The following is a 15,270-nucleotide window of genomic DNA, read 5'->3' as shown; positions in this document are numbered from 1 at the left end:
TTGACCAGTGCCTCTATGAGAAGCTTCAGAAGAAAGCTACAGCACATCTGTAATAAAGATTTCAGCACCTTCTCCCGACAGAGTAACTAGGAAGCCAGCGTCTGACTTAATCTGCTGTGTGACAAGGATGGGAGAAAGTAACTTGCCCTGCGATAGAGGAAGGTCTTGAATATCAAACTACTCCTAGAGTTCAGGCTATGGTCCGCACCAGTGTCTGAGACAATTTTTTATTTTTACTTTTTAAAAAGGGGGCTTTGGAAACTGTAGCCAGAGATGCAGGGAGGAATTGCTTTATTCTGGTATGACACCAGACTCCAGTGGAGCATTGGTCAAAAACTCAGCATGTGTACATTCAGCTGCTTTTTAGGTAGAGAGCAAGTGGCACGGAGCATGGGATCTGTAAGCAAGGAGTAGTGCGGTCAACAAGTATGCCCTAAAAGTAAAGATAAGAAGGGATTTCTCAATCAAGATACAAACTCTTCACTATACTAAGTCCTAAGAAGAAAAGGTGCTTCAGCCATTCTCCAATCTACAGAGCTTAAATATTTATTAAAATCATGGTCTTGCAGATTTTTCCTTTTTCAGTGGGAACAATTTACTTTTCTAATTAGTAGCTATAAGCAAGCCTTGCCATCCCTACTTTTTGTTTGTTGGTTTTTTCCTCCAATCTCATCGTCCATCTCTTTGTGACTGAGAAAGACTTCTCATTCTTTTCTGGGGATAGAGCTGGCATGGCAACTGCAAGGCTGAAAACTATTTCATAGTTGCTTGATAAAGGACAGTAGCTCATTTCAGGAATACTTCAAACAACAGAGGCCATGGGCTAGAGTGCTAGGTATGAGAATGTAGAGAACTGGATCTGACCCCCTTTCTGTGAGTCGTCTTCTGCAAACTTGCCTGGTCAACCTCCTCTGTAACACCACCTACCCCAGAGGGCTCCTGCAGGGCAGCTGTGGTAAAGACCGAGGCACGCTAAGGACATGGGAATGGATGCCAGCAAGGAACTGCTCTTCTCCCCAAGCACTGCGCTCCTTTCCCTTTGAGTTAACAGGGATTGGAGCAAAGCCTTTTGTAATGAACATAACAAAAGACGATGAGTTGGCCTCAAAGCAGTAATAAAAAAAAAAATTAAGAACTCGTATAATAAAAAACACATTCATATAACTGGGTTTTATTATTTCCCACAGTTTTATTTTAATGTGTGACTCAGGGTATGGAGTCACAGTGTGATTCAGAGCAGTAATGGAACTGTAAAAGTTTGTGCCACCAAGTGGGCCAGGCTCTCTGGTTGCCATTTCTAGGAAACTCCTAGTCAAACAAAACTACTACCCAGGTCCAGCTACGGTTGATCCACACAAAGTAAAATGGACACTTTGTGTGACGGGTACACTGGGAGAAACAGACAGGAGAGGTGTATAGAATACCATGACTAAAGACCAGATGAAGTGAGAGAGCACCAGCCTGTAGCTACTGTTACACGTTGGTAATACTTAACATTAAGTACCAAAAAGAACACCTAGACTTTCCTAGGCCTTGCAGAGTATTTAACCATGCCCTTTAGACTTCAGGAGACTGAGAGCCCTGAAATCCATTCACCTAATGGCACCACCAGTAATCAGTGCTGGGTAAGCCAAGATAAACAGGTACATCAGATGTATTCAGCCATGGCAGCACACAGGTGTTCATCCAGCACACTTGGCTTTGACTTCCTGCACACACCTGCAATTGCTCTGTTGAGAATCACCAGCATTTCATCCAATTAGCCTTGCTCTCTTCCTTCATTGTCAGTGAAGAGAAGCAGATGTTTTTCTGTGAATCAGAGGAGTATGTATACCAAGCCTCACAAGGATGTGCAGCATTCAGCCATGGCCAAGTTAAACAAGGTTCTCTGATTTCTCACTGGCTTCCCCAAAGGTTTGCTATGAGCTCAGCTTGAATGGCCAACAACTCAGGTAGAAAAACACCAATTTGTCTGAGCTGTCAACAGCTCCCTGAGCTATTCCTGAAACACTACAGGATTTGACTCTACAATTTGAGACTTTCCAATTGAAAATAGTCCATGTACCACAGGCTGACTGTGGTTCCAGTTCAACAAAGCACTTAAGCACATACTTCATTAAGAGCACTTGCACAACTGTCTGGTCTCCTATAGTTTATAGGTGATACAAGGTCTAGATTATCACTATTTTCAATACTACAGTCCATGTAGTTTTCAATACTACAGTCCACTTCTGCATCTCGCTGCTTTGAAACTCGATGTCTTTAAAAAATGTTGCTCTTTTCAGCAAGATTTCCCAAGAACACAAGGTTTTGCAGTCGTTCCATAAGTGTCTGTCCACATCTTCCAAGCTTGAAAGAAGGACAGAGATGTTCCTGAGGTACATAAGCACAAACGCAGACAGTCAAGAAAGTACATTGGGCAGAGCTCTGAAGGGAGGCAGAAAGAAGCCACCAAAGTTAGGTCGAGCTGCAGGACATGCAGCAATGTTTATTGTGTGAACAGCCAGAACACAACTGGAAGGGAGGACAGTGGGATTACAAGAGTGAGCTCTAAATGTTGGTCCTCCTCTCTGTTACAGACATGGCCTTTCACTAGCTTACAAACTCCCTTTGCATTTCCTTAATCCTGATGTGCAGACAGCAAATGAATACCAACACCTGGCTTAAACTGAATCTTTCCAAGAGGTTTGATGTGTTCACATGAAGGACGACTGGCCAAATGCACACAACAGAGAAGAGCCCAGCTGTTTTCCAACATAATCTCCTTCTTTATTGGCAAGTTGCTCCAGGAGGAAGAAATGCTGCCTTGGAGAATCTTCTGCCTCTAGTTGCATTTGTGCAGGCTGCTCCCTGTCTGCATTGAGGGCCCTTTGCACTCTGGGTAACCCTACAGAGAAGTGCAGCCAGAAAACCTCACCGCACCCACCCACCTCCTGAATTTTGTCAGGCAACACCCAAAGAGTCTAACCCCTTTCTAGGGAAAAGGGCAAGTAGGAGAAAAATCTGATGCTATCATCAAAAATGTTTGGGATGATGCACTGAACAGCAAATCCCCTACTCCTGTGATGATGATATCAAAGCCTAACAAAGAAAAGGCCTCCTGTCCCTCCTCCACTTGAAAAAGCCCACCAGTGATAATACCAAAATATAATATAACACATAAGACTAAGTCTCAAGGCAGATTGCAATGGGAAGAAAACATCTGTTTTAGAGAGAGGCAGCCAAATCTAGAGAGGTACGATTGTCCAAGATTACAGTAAGTGCTGGAGTTTGAGCATCACTCACTGCTTCCCAGTCCAGGGCACAGAGCAGATGTGAGCAATGGGCTCACTGGCAATCCTGCCTATGCATAGCATCCCTGCTCTCATGAACCTTTTCTCTACACACAGGTTGTTTTGACTGGGAACCATCCCAGGCTGGCATAAATGATGACCAAGTACTGAAATAAAACTACCAAAAGTGCTGCAGTGCTCATGTAGTCTATATTCTTCGAGCAGTGCAAGGAAAGAAAGGTTTGGTGTTGCTCAAGTGCACAAGACAGGTGGCATGAGACTCAAGTCCACAAGACAGTGGACACTATCCACACCTCCCTCTTGCTCTGCCTTGTGTGTGAGCAAAACTCAAAATAACCCAGTCCTTCTGTCGGAGTGCACCTGTACCCTGCAGCAACAGAAAGGAGGGGTGGATGGATGACCCCATGTACTTGCGAGAGCCTGTCATCTCTGTCTCAGCAATTTCTGGGGCCAGAGTTTGTCATTAGTCGAGAAGCCAAGCCCAGAGTTTAACCTCCTTGCAGCTCTGTTTTTGCTGTTTACCAATGAAAATTTTTTTTTTTTTTAAATTATTCCAGCAGGCTTACAGCACAGTTTCTGTGAACTCTTTTAATAGGTAAATATTGGAGGGGATGTGTATGAACTTCAAGCACAATGCACTGATTACTGCCGAAACCAAACACACATTTCTGTCTGCAAGACAGCTCTCTATCTCGCTTATAATCTATTTTATTTGTATTAAATTTGCAGTGCAAACTTTCACCAGTGTGGTAAATGAAGAGCATGATGCATGTTCCAATTTGTTACTCTCCTCAGAATCAATAATATTGTACAGATGTTATGAGTTCCTTACTATCCCATGACACAATAGAGATGCCAGCTTACTAATAAGGGGAAAAGTGGTTTTTGTGTGTGTGTTTTTGTTTTGTTGGTTTTGTTGTTGTCATTTTGTTTTTCAGATCTTGAAGGCTGTTAGATAACCTGGTGTGCTGAACTGGCTTCCCCATTCTCTGAAGCAGACAACAAAACAAGGCTCCACAATCGACTCTGTCCCGAGGTGCTTGCAGCACACCCGCAGAGCAGTTGGTGGACACGCTCAGGCACAGCAATCCCATCTACAGGCAGGGAATACACCTTTGGAGGATGAGGTGCTAGTAGTAGCCAGCATTGGAGACCAGATGGCTTCTTAAATCACCTCTCCACTGACACAGGCCATAGGAGCACACCTTGTCTCTTTCAGGGAAAGCCAACAGGCTCATGTAATGCCTCTCACCCGGAGCGTACAGTTCACAGGCCATTTAAAAGCTGTTCCTTTCTGTTTCTCAGCTGCAGACCCAGTAACTGACTGCATAAGCACTTCTAGTCTGTTCTAGGGCAAAGTCAAACAAGTTGGTTCAAACCACTGCCAGATGGTGATGGCTCAGCTAACCTGTTTGATTTTGTCCTGGAAGAGTCAAAAGTGCTCACAGGTCAGGAAGAGTTGAGAGAGCTCCAGACTCCTGGATTAATGGATCTAACTGACACATTAGGCATTAGCCCCTTTCAAGGCAGAACCAAGGCTAGGTTAGGCACCACTGACTTTGCCTTGACACAATCAGTTATCGGGGGAGTATCAAAAAGGTAAGTGGCAGCAGTCTGCTGCATTGTGTCTCAGTGAGAAGTGTTTGGACTAGCAGCCCTGAGGTTTCCTTTGGCAGTTGACTTACGCCCTGCAAGAAGGCAGTTGCCCTGTGTGCAAGCCCACAACACACTGACACACACCCTCACAGACACAGCTCGCTCCCTCAGTGGCGTACTATATCAAATAGTGCTTTGTAGATATACCCAGAAGGATTATTATCTTTTTTTAAGACTATGTTAACCCAAACCCATGTCAACGACAATTCTACTTCAATAGTTAGTTTAATTTTAATACTCCCACAGTAATTTTAATTTCAACCTTAGAGGCCAGACGTAGAGAAACGACTACTTAAAATCATCAGCACGGGGACATTTGTGATCACCTTGGCTTTAAAATACTGAGTTACGGGACCAGAGTGCCATCTACCGGGCTTCTCAGAGGATGACAGGCGTGCACAGAATTTCGAGTCACAGTTTTCGTGTCCGATGAGGATGGAATTTGTGTTAGTGAGCAAAGGGAAGGGTGGACACGAACTAACTACCTTTAGAAAGTAGAGCCTTCAACTCTGCCCAAAGTATTACTTTCAAGAGCAAGATAATAAGAAATAAGAGCCAAGTGGTAATTGTAAGTTGCATGTGAAACGTGTTTAAAAAAAAATATAAAATAAAAAAGCCCTCTCAATTGTTATTCACAATGTACTGACAAACGGGAAAGAAATTTCGAGGTAAGTCCCCTAGAATCTATCCAGGGACAAATATCATTTATTTTGAGTGACCAGAGACCAATAATTTTTGGGTGCACCAAGCAGAGAGCAACTGATCTGAAAGAAGAAACATGGAATGTAATTCTGGATAGTCTCAACTGATATGGAGATATCACAGGACCATTATATTCAACTGATGGACTGGTCCAAGAAGAACCAAAGGATCTAGCACACAGATGCAGTATAGAGAGGGACAGGGTAAGTGGCAACGTAGAGGGAAAAGAACATGGTGGGACTTTTCCTTCTGAAAAGGAAGCGAAACACGTCATGGTTAACCTCAAACCAAAAACCTGAGTCAACAGCACAACACTTGAAGTGGCACTTGGAAGAAATGCAGGTGACTATTCCAACCCAGTTAGCAGTTGCAATGCATTAGCTTCAATGCTATGTCCAGCTTAAGCCACCATCTTCAGAAATTGAAGCCAGTCCAGATGAAAGCAGTAAGAACAGGGTTTCTAAACTTTTCTAAAAGAAAATTAAAAAAAAAAAAAAAAAAAAGGATAAACTAAAGCATGCTGTTACAGAAAATGAGTCAATTTCCCACTGACCACCAAGGAAGAAAAAATAGAATTATGTTAATTACAAAGAAAAAATAAATTGATGATTGAGAAAAGCTTTTTAGTCATTACAGTTAAAATAATACCATGCTGTTAGAGATCTTTTTAAAACATCAGAAAACAAATGTTTGGTCTGAAATTGATCATCCTTTCAAGTCCCCTACACGACTGCATCCTCATGTACTCCAGCACATGCAAACTGTACGAGCGCTCAACTGAAAGCAGGTTCTTTCAATAACCCTGGCTCTGGAAACCTAATTCATCAACAACCTACAAACAACTCTTTACATAATCTCCTTACACTCATCTACTTATGAGCCATCATGAAGTGTCTTTCAAGCAGTGACATAATTTAACATACAATGGCCCATTTTATACAGCTGGAAATTTAGAAATACAAAGTTTTGACACAGATAGCTAGGTGTCCAGCAGTTCACGCTTGATGAATAATTTACCTAAAAGACAACAAACATTCTGGTTACCAGAATCTAAGGGTGAAAGCCTGCTGCTCCAAGTGAGCTGATTTTTCAGTACATTACTGTCTTTTGCGAGGTCTTTGGCAGGAGTTATTAATGCTAGGTGAGCCTCCACTGAGTATAGTCACATCCCTCCTATAGGAGCTCAAAACTCAGTGATACAGCCTGAAGAATCTCCTGAACTTTCTAAATCACTGGATTCAAGTTCCCGGATCTTGCAGAGGGCCATGAAAGAGTGAAACCAGTCAGCACAGTCAGCCTTACTGACTAAGCTGTTCCCAACACCCAAATAATGCAACACGCTGCAGAATTCAGAAGAGAGCTTCACAGAAGAACCAGTTCTCAGCTTACTTTTTTGATCATCTCATCCAGATCTCCATTCAGCAAGCCTGGGACACACTCTTAAGGCTCAACCCACTCAAAAGCCCCTGTTGTAAGCCTGAAGACCATGTACTTGCTAACTCCAACTTTTGGTGACAATCCTGTCCCTTACTGAAGGGGATGTAACTAGTCTCAAAAACTTCAGACAAGAGGAGACAATCAAATGCTTGATTACATGCAGAGACCTCTCACCACCTGCACGCCACAAGACCTTTCTGGCCACCAATGGTTGCTGGATTCCCATGTATAGCTCTGTGTTCTCAGCACCCACACCAACCCTTATGGAGCAGAGAACTTCACTTCTTGGCACACCACATTTGAACTGTTCTGAAGCTCAAGGGCAGGGCAGTGTCTGGTGTGAAGGATCTTCATTCTTCTTGGTAAAGAATGCTCCCCACATCCTGCTTACTCAGCCCTCACTTAATCATTTAGGAAGTTACAAAAGTAAAAGGATGTTTCTTTTTTATAAATAAAATTTGTAATGATATGAAATCTGTAACAATCAAGCAAACACGGCAAACCTTACTTTCAAGTTTATTAGCAATTAAGATTCACTTTACAATCCCATTGCTCCCCAAATTGCCTTTTGCTAAATCAGTCAGCCTACTGCTTTGTTTAAAGATGCACTACAACATACTTTATCCTTCCAAGTAACTATTTCCCAGCTGCTGTTTATGGTGACCCCATTAAATTGAAAGCTGAACAACTATTTTCAGCAACAGTCATAATATGTTTCAATTTTGAACAGCTGGATATCTTTTAAGAAAATAGAAATTTGTTTAGAAGGATAAAAAAAAAAGTCACGTTGGAAAGAGTATAATCTCATAGACAATCTGTGCATTGCTTTAACCTAGCTCTCTTCTAATATGCTTCGCATACATCAAAGACTATATTCATTTGAAAACTCAGAGCATCCTTTCTAAGCTGTCATATTAAATTCCCTTATTATTTCTTCCCAAAATACAAACACCAAAATGACGATGTTTGCTCCTGCTTTTTTTTTTTTTTTTTTTTTTTTTTTTAAGAGTATAAGTAGCAATGAATGAAGTGACTGGTTCCAACAACTTTAATAATTTCTGTACATTTCAGAACATTGAGAAAAGGAGGACCAAAATAGCAACAAAAGAACACATGCAAGCTTCATTGCATCCTCTCTGTGCAGTTGCTATGCAGCAATTGCCTTCCTACAAAGAACTTTGGCTTTTTTGCTTACTAACATTTCGTCATTCAAGTAGATACAGTACGTTCAGATCCAAAACAATTTAAAAGAAGTCTTTGCACTGAAAGCTGTCTCAGATAACTACTAATTAGAACGTACATGCCCTCTGACTTCGTTATTTTGGAACAGTATTAGCCATAGGACAGAATGCACAACATAAATAAGCAGCTAATACTACCACAAAAAGTGACGAGCAAAATCCTCTCTTCACCCTCATACAGAAAACACAGTGAAACAGGCAGGCACTCAGCCTAAATAAATAAATAAATAAATCTTTTTTGGTGGCTAATGAGGGCAACCTTTGTCATTGCTGTCTTTTCCAACAGGTTTCTGGCCCACTGCTGTTTTACACTCCTGTGTTTCGCTATGGATATTGGCTTATCGAATGCTCATGTCGTAAACTGCCACCTGCTTTCTCCTTCAGCAACAGCAAAACACTTAAACTTTAAAAAGGGAAGTCATTTCTTATGCACACGCTGGGAAAATAAACAGTAAATCAAAGTTCTTTATATGGATTTAGGTAAAGAATTTATCTTCTTTCCAAAGAGGGAGGAGAAAATGAAGTAGTATACAAGGATCCAAGGCTACACTCCTAAATTAAATTACCCAGATGGGTTTCCTGGCTGTATCCCCTTGCCTATAACCACTTTCCCAAACACCATATACTCAGCCTCAAACGGTGTAGAAAGACTGCACCACTACTACCCAACAGCCATCCTCAGCCTTGATCACTGGCACAGCTGCATACAACTTTGTTTGCCTACCCTGTTCATTACCCCCATGACCGACCGGGTAATTAGGCTAAGCTTCTTACAAGCTTATTGTCTCCAGTAGGAAGTACATTCTGGCAGACATCACAAATAAGCACTTACCAAAAAATCCTGTGCATATTGAGAAAAGGACTATCATATACCTTTATCTGTGCAGGTCTCTTCAAATGGATGTTCGTAAGATCCTTCCCTGGGTAGGCAGCTGAGGGTTTAGGTCTTTCCCATAGGAGGCTCAGAGAGAGCAGCTGCCCTGGGAGCCCACACTGCTCAGCAGCCAAAGGCCTCCTTGTCCTGCTGGGAAGAGCCCCACACAAAGACAGGGGAGGGATGCTGCCCTCGAGCCTGGAACTCCCAAAAAAGGACCTGGTGGTGACCCTGCAAGGTATAGTCCATGACTCCCTTGACTGAGCCACTATCAGATGTGCCCGTTCATCAGTGTTTCTGCTGCAAAGTCTTCCTGACATGGAGATGAGATTCCACCCTGTGGTTCTCCTGTGCCAGCACTGTTCTTTTAGCCTTATTCAAAATGCACCCAATGTGAAATTGAATGGGAAGAAAGAATGTTCTGAAGGTTCCTCTGCTCTTCTGAGTTTTAATGTTTTGCTGTGTGCCTCTCCTAAGGAGACTCTCCCAGTGGTTTTCTGTTAGGTTTTTTCATACTTAATACTAGTAAAATACTTAAAAACATATGAATCAAATCACAGAGATGTGTCTCATGTTTTTCAACAAGGAGGAATAGTTATGGAACAAGATATATCAATAAGCAGAGTGTACACATGTATGATTGTTTAGTATTTTTATTTTCCTTGGCGGAGTCCCCTAAATTGGTCAGAATGTTAAAGGGTAAGGATGAAAGGAGTCAAAAAAAAAAAAAAAAAAAAAAAAAAAAAAAAAACACTAACTGCAGCTACTGCACAGTAGAGTTGGAGAAGGTTATTACAGTTAATTGAATTCTAGTATTTGTTTTCATCATCCCACAGGCAGCGCACACTGTTTCTTGCTAATCAGCGTAAGAGGGCTGACTGGGATTTTTATCTTCCACACAAAACCACAAAGATTATGCATGTATTTAAGAGCAAACCAATATTTCTACCACAGAAAAATAAATAAATAAATAAATAAATAAATAAATAAATAAAACAGTGCAGTGTTATCCTTCTAAGTGGTCACTCACTTAACAGATTTTGTGGTTGATCTGTAAAGGTTAAATGGTCTTAAACTTCATCATCAGGCTCTTAGAACTCAGTAATACAGTTAGTAACAGTTAACAACAGATTCATTCTTTATTTCTTGATTTTTGTACTTTGATGAAGTTCTATCCATTATTCTTTTGAGCTTGAACAAAACAATAGACTGTCACAGATAAATTTGCACTGAGTTAATTATAATACCTATATAAGATTAGCATGTAGAGACTTTCAGAGGTACTAGAAATAACTTCAGTTGCTACCAGTGAAAAGCATAGCTCTGAAATGATCATTTAAACCACTTAGGAGAAATACGTAAAAGATCAGGTTGCTTTTGAGCATCTGAACTTTCATTTGTAGCCTTCATATTTCTCTGCCTTTAAAATGAGAACAGTAGTACCATTTATGTAGTTCAGAAAGCAAATCTTCCTGTAAAATGCTTCCTTACAAAAAGTACATAGTAATTCAATAAAAGAGCATTTTAGAAGTAGTTAGTGAGGCAATTCGTTTAGAAACAACAATTCTATGGAGTGATCGATCAATTTACGAAACAAGTCTCAGCCTCTGAAAAATCAATAAATCTTTCTATAAGAGCGGCAGCATAAAGCAGCTTTATGAAGTAAAATCACTTACAATTATCAGCTTTGTGAGAACAGTTCACTGATTCCCTCAAACAACTCACCACCTTCCAGGCCATACTTTTCATTCTAAAGTCAAACAAAAACAGAGCATTGTCACCACAGAAACTTCCAGAAACTTCCCACCTTTCTTTGCCAATGTCTTACAATCCCAGACCTTCCTCCTCCCGTTTACACCAGTGCCCCATGACCAATTTCCACCTCTGTCTTGGCCACTCCACTGGCCTATGCCTACCTTCTTCCTACACCTCCTGGACACCAGATTTTCTTCTGAGGAAATTTTTCTGCCTCTGCACTTTCAGAATAGGTCGTCCACAGGGGGATCCTCTCTCAGGTGAGGAGGGCCCACACAATGAATGTAGAACTGCTCTCAGGTTGGCATTTACCTTGGCTTATATGCAAGGAGCAGGAATTTCCCTCAGTAAACCCCGGGTAGTCACAGCTTGAACAGAGGCGCTCTCAACCTAGGGTTTAACTTTCTGACTTCATCTGAGAGTACAAAAAACAGGAGCCACTGTCACTCTGTTAAGCAGCTTGTTAAGGAAGTGATGTGCGTTACTAGGGGACGTTATCTCCCCTACATTTACCTCAGCATTAATTGCTGTCTGAGGGCAGGGCGGCCGCAGGTGAGCCCCCAGGACCGAGGCGCTATGGACAGCGGCACACACGGAGCCGCTGTACGGGGCTTTTTTTTTTTTTTTTTTTTTTTTTTGCGCTTTTTCACCTCAGCCCAGCGACTGGGAAGGCAAATAAAGGCAGAAACACTTCGCACCTCCTGCCACCGCCTCAGTGATGTTACCGATGTGTGCCTGCCCACAGCGCACCGGTGCGGGTCGGGGCGGCTTTTTCCTTTAAATCATCGCACTGTGTGACTGAAGGAAGGCGGCGGGACAGCGGCTGAGCCGGGGGTGCCCCCTACCTCCCGCTGCCTGCCGCTAACGCCTCGCCCCGCACCAGCCCCAGCGCCCTGCCCTCAGCCCCCCTCAGCGTCCCCTCAGCGTCCCCTCAGCGGGGGCGGCGCATGCGCGGCGCGGGGCCGAGCGGGGCAGCGCAGCGCGGCGCGGGGCAGCGATGGCGGGCGGGGAGCAGCGCGGGGAGCGACCCGGCGGCCCGGCGCGGGTGGCGCTGCAGAAGGAGATCGGGCTGGGCAGCGCCTGTGCCATCATCATCGGTAAGGGCGGGGCGGCCGCGGCCGGCCCGGGGCTGCGGGGCTGCCTGCTCGGTGAGCCCCCAGAGCCCCGCCGCTGGGTGCCCGGAGCGGCGGGACGGCTCGCCCCCCGGCACCGGTGGCTGCACCCGGCGGGGCTGCCGCTGAGCGGAGCGGGAGGGAAGGGGAGGCTGGTTCAGGGGTCTCGAGGTACAAGGCTGCCTTAGGCGGCTCGCAGGTTTTCTGCCCGGTAAAGGTAGCTCGGGGAGGGCTGCACAGCGGGCGCGGGCACGACGGCAGCCCCGGGTTCCCAGCCAAACCCCCCGTTCCTGCGTCTGGGGCAAAACCCTTTTCCCTTCTAGGGTTTAATTATCAAAGCCCGGCGTGTCCCATGGCAAAGGCAGATTGCTTGGAAACCCTGGGAAAAAGCCGCCTTTGGGCAAAACCTCTTCTTGCTCTGTGTGGAGTTAATGCTGTCTCTTTTTCACTAAATGTTCTGGCAGGTTTTCTTTATTCCAATAGTGTATAGAGGTGCTGCGGATACAGAATGTATGAGGATGGCTTTGCGTTGTGAAATAAAGTTAGTTTGCTGCGGTGATCCGCAAGCTCTCCACCAAACGTCCCGTTCTAGTTGATGGCTGCAGTTCCAGCCAGCCACAGGTTGGACGTAGGGAATGTAAATCTTTGCTAATTAGTAACAGAAAGGGGAAACATGAGGGGGTGTTTGGAAAACGCTGTGAATATCAGACTGTAAACGTGATTAATAAGCTTGTGATTGCCAACTATATGCTAATTCTGCTAGTTTAAAATAAATCATTATATGACTTGCAATCATAGGAACAAATTGGGTTGATTTCTGAGTGCTCCCTAGCACAGTGCTGCGAGGTGAAAGAAAAGGCTCTGAGGTGTGAACATCGATACCCGCTGTGTTTGGGAGCGCCCCAGTAACATTAGAGTCTCCCAGTACTTTGTAGCCCATTACAGCCCCAGGAAGTTCCACAGTTGCACCCATGGAAATAAGAAGTGCCTCGAGGTACAGGTGCACCGCTTCATCAGCTCAAACGTTGCAGGCTTCCAGCTGCTAGAGCCAGCAGCAGCGCTCCGACTGCCCTATGCCGCGGGACGCGTCCTGGCTCGAGGAATAGGGGTTCTGGGGCAGGGCAGAGGCAGACCCAGCCTGTGCTAACTCCCTGCAAAGAAACTGTTCCTCTTCCATTGCCCTTCTGTATGTTCAATTGTAGGACAATTTTCTTACTACTTTTACAAGTGAGGTATTTGTCAATATAATGAAAAACGCTATGCCATCTTAGTAGACTCACAAAACAAATTTTTATCCTCTCTTTATAGAGTTTTGAAAAACTTTTCCCTAAGAAATACCAGTCACATAATGGAAAATACTCCCCCAAGAATGGCAGAACAAAGTACATCAAGTTAGGAATATAAATATGCCTATCCTATAGCCATCTCATGACCCCTGACTTCTCCCAGCAGCCTAGCTTTCTCACATCACTTAAGACTTCGTTACTTTAACATCTTTAAGATTTGCATGCAGACAAGCCTAGTCAGAGAAGGCTGTTTCCAAAGGTGGTTTCATGTTAAGGCAAAAAACACCTCTTTGGGGTGTACTTGTATAAATGCAGCTACTAAATATAAAAACTTGTTTAAATGCTAAAAATAAACTGATACTTAATGACTGTAAAGCTGAGTACCATGTTTAGTTTAGTAACAAATCTTTCTGGCAATTCATCTCTGCTACAGAAGTTTGGAAAGTGCCTGAGACTTGCTGTAGGAGCAACCAAACTGCTTCGTCTTAAGTATGGTTACAGACAGTGAAAACAAATCTCTCATGCTATTAATAACCTCCTAACGTACTCAATTACACTGCAAATTAACCTTGCCAATACTCCGATAAAGTGGTGCAGCTTAAAAAGTAGTAACGTGCTTTATTGTCTACTAAGTAATAACTTGTAGATACTATCTAATTGCTTGAAAACCCAATTACTATTTATTTAGGAGACACACAAATCAATGTCATATTTAATTCAACAGTTATTTTGTGCATGTTCTATGTAGCTGGTTATACAATATTTGTAGAGCACTATGTGGGATTAAGATTATTGCATGCCTTTCTATGAGCACAGGCACATGAGCTATACAGAGAAATTCTTATCCGGTGCCTTCAATAAGAGTTGTGCCAATGCAGATGAAAACAGGGTAAGAAGCTCCATGACTTGGCTCTGTGTGGTTCCTGCCACATTCCACTCTTCTTTAGAAAAGTACAAGAATTAGAAACAGCAGCCTGATTAAGGTCTGATACCAGCCTGATACTTCTGGTCTGAGTTACAAAATTACCATTCTTACAATAGAAATGTACATGAAACTGTACGCACAAGTTGCATACATTAGATGTTTAACTGTTTAATAAGAGATGTCTGACCGCTTGTTTTATACAAATTAGTTTTATACATACATACATATATATATGTATATCAGTTAAACTTCTCAAAGCATTTGTTTATTGGGCTTGTAAAGCTACATGCAATTCGCCATAGGGTCACACTCACATTTTGGTGAAGTCTGTTGTATAAATCCATATATCCATCTTATGCAGTATAAACCAGACCATATAAGACCCGCTAGAACACCTTCAAATTGAGCCACAATGCAATATGCCAGCTAAAACTAAATACATCTCTTTATATTGCTGAGCATAGGTGGAATTTATCTGCATCAGCTGACTTTCAGTTGGTTGCCTGAACATGTTTGAAGTACTTATTCTGTTCACACCTAAGCTTGGCATAAGATCCCTTATAAACAGGTTCCCAATTCAAGCCCATCCCACAGTGATAATATCAAAACTGTTATCAGATGGCCTGTGAGCAAGACGTTCAGTTATTGCTGCTTCTGGAAATAGCTTTCTGGAGTTGGTCTGTCAACATCACCCAAAAACCAACACTGGCTTTGTCCCATAGGTGATGTTAGTCAGCCACCTTACAGATGGTCTCGGCAGAATACATATGAGCTGAAAAGCCTCCTTACATTGGAGGTGCTTCCTCCTGTCAGGACTGTCATAACATGGAATGGAAAATATTATCTGCATGATGCTAATGCATCAAGGAAACGACCAAATAAATTTCCTTGGTTGCCACTACACCTGCCTGGCACTGTTCTCATTAACTAATGACGACGCATACATCTACAGGATCTACAGGAAGTTTACACTTGCATAAATACCACTT

At 43.0% G+C, this 15,270-nt stretch overlaps 1 protein-coding gene and 1 long non-coding RNA gene across 5 annotated transcripts in view; one reads left to right on the top strand and one right to left on the bottom strand.

Moving 5' to 3' along the window:
* Nucleotides 1–11,702, bottom strand: part of LOC118172969 — a 156,991-nt gene extending 145,289 nt beyond the window's left edge. Inside the window, exons 1-2 of the long non-coding RNA XR_004753946.1 lie at nt 11,472–11,702; nt 10,880–10,953 (exon numbers count right to left, since the gene is read on the bottom strand). This is a non-coding gene — a long non-coding RNA (uncharacterized LOC118172969). The remainder of the gene's footprint in view (nt 1–10,879; nt 10,954–11,471) is intronic.
* Nucleotides 11,703–11,905: 203 nt separating this feature from the next.
* Nucleotides 11,906–15,270, top strand: part of SLC7A10 (solute carrier family 7 member 10) — a 40,432-nt gene continuing 37,067 nt past the window's right edge. For all 4 annotated transcript variants that reach the window (XM_035337162.1, XM_035337164.1, XM_035337163.1 and 1 more), the window contains exon 1: nt 11,906–12,055. In XM_035337162.1, coding sequence (XP_035193053.1) covers nt 11,956–12,055 — 100 coding nt within the window. In that variant the 5' untranslated portion in view covers nt 11,906–11,955. The remainder of the gene's footprint in view (nt 12,056–15,270) is intronic.

This window comes from Oxyura jamaicensis, chromosome 11 (assembly GCF_011077185.1).
Source record: "Oxyura jamaicensis isolate SHBP4307 breed ruddy duck chromosome 11, BPBGC_Ojam_1.0, whole genome shotgun sequence".
In the NCBI taxonomy this organism is placed as follows: Eukaryota; Metazoa; Chordata; class Aves; order Anseriformes; family Anatidae; genus Oxyura; species Oxyura jamaicensis.
The sequence above is the reverse complement of the archived record's forward strand: the minus strand, read 5'-3'. Positions and strand labels throughout refer to the sequence as shown.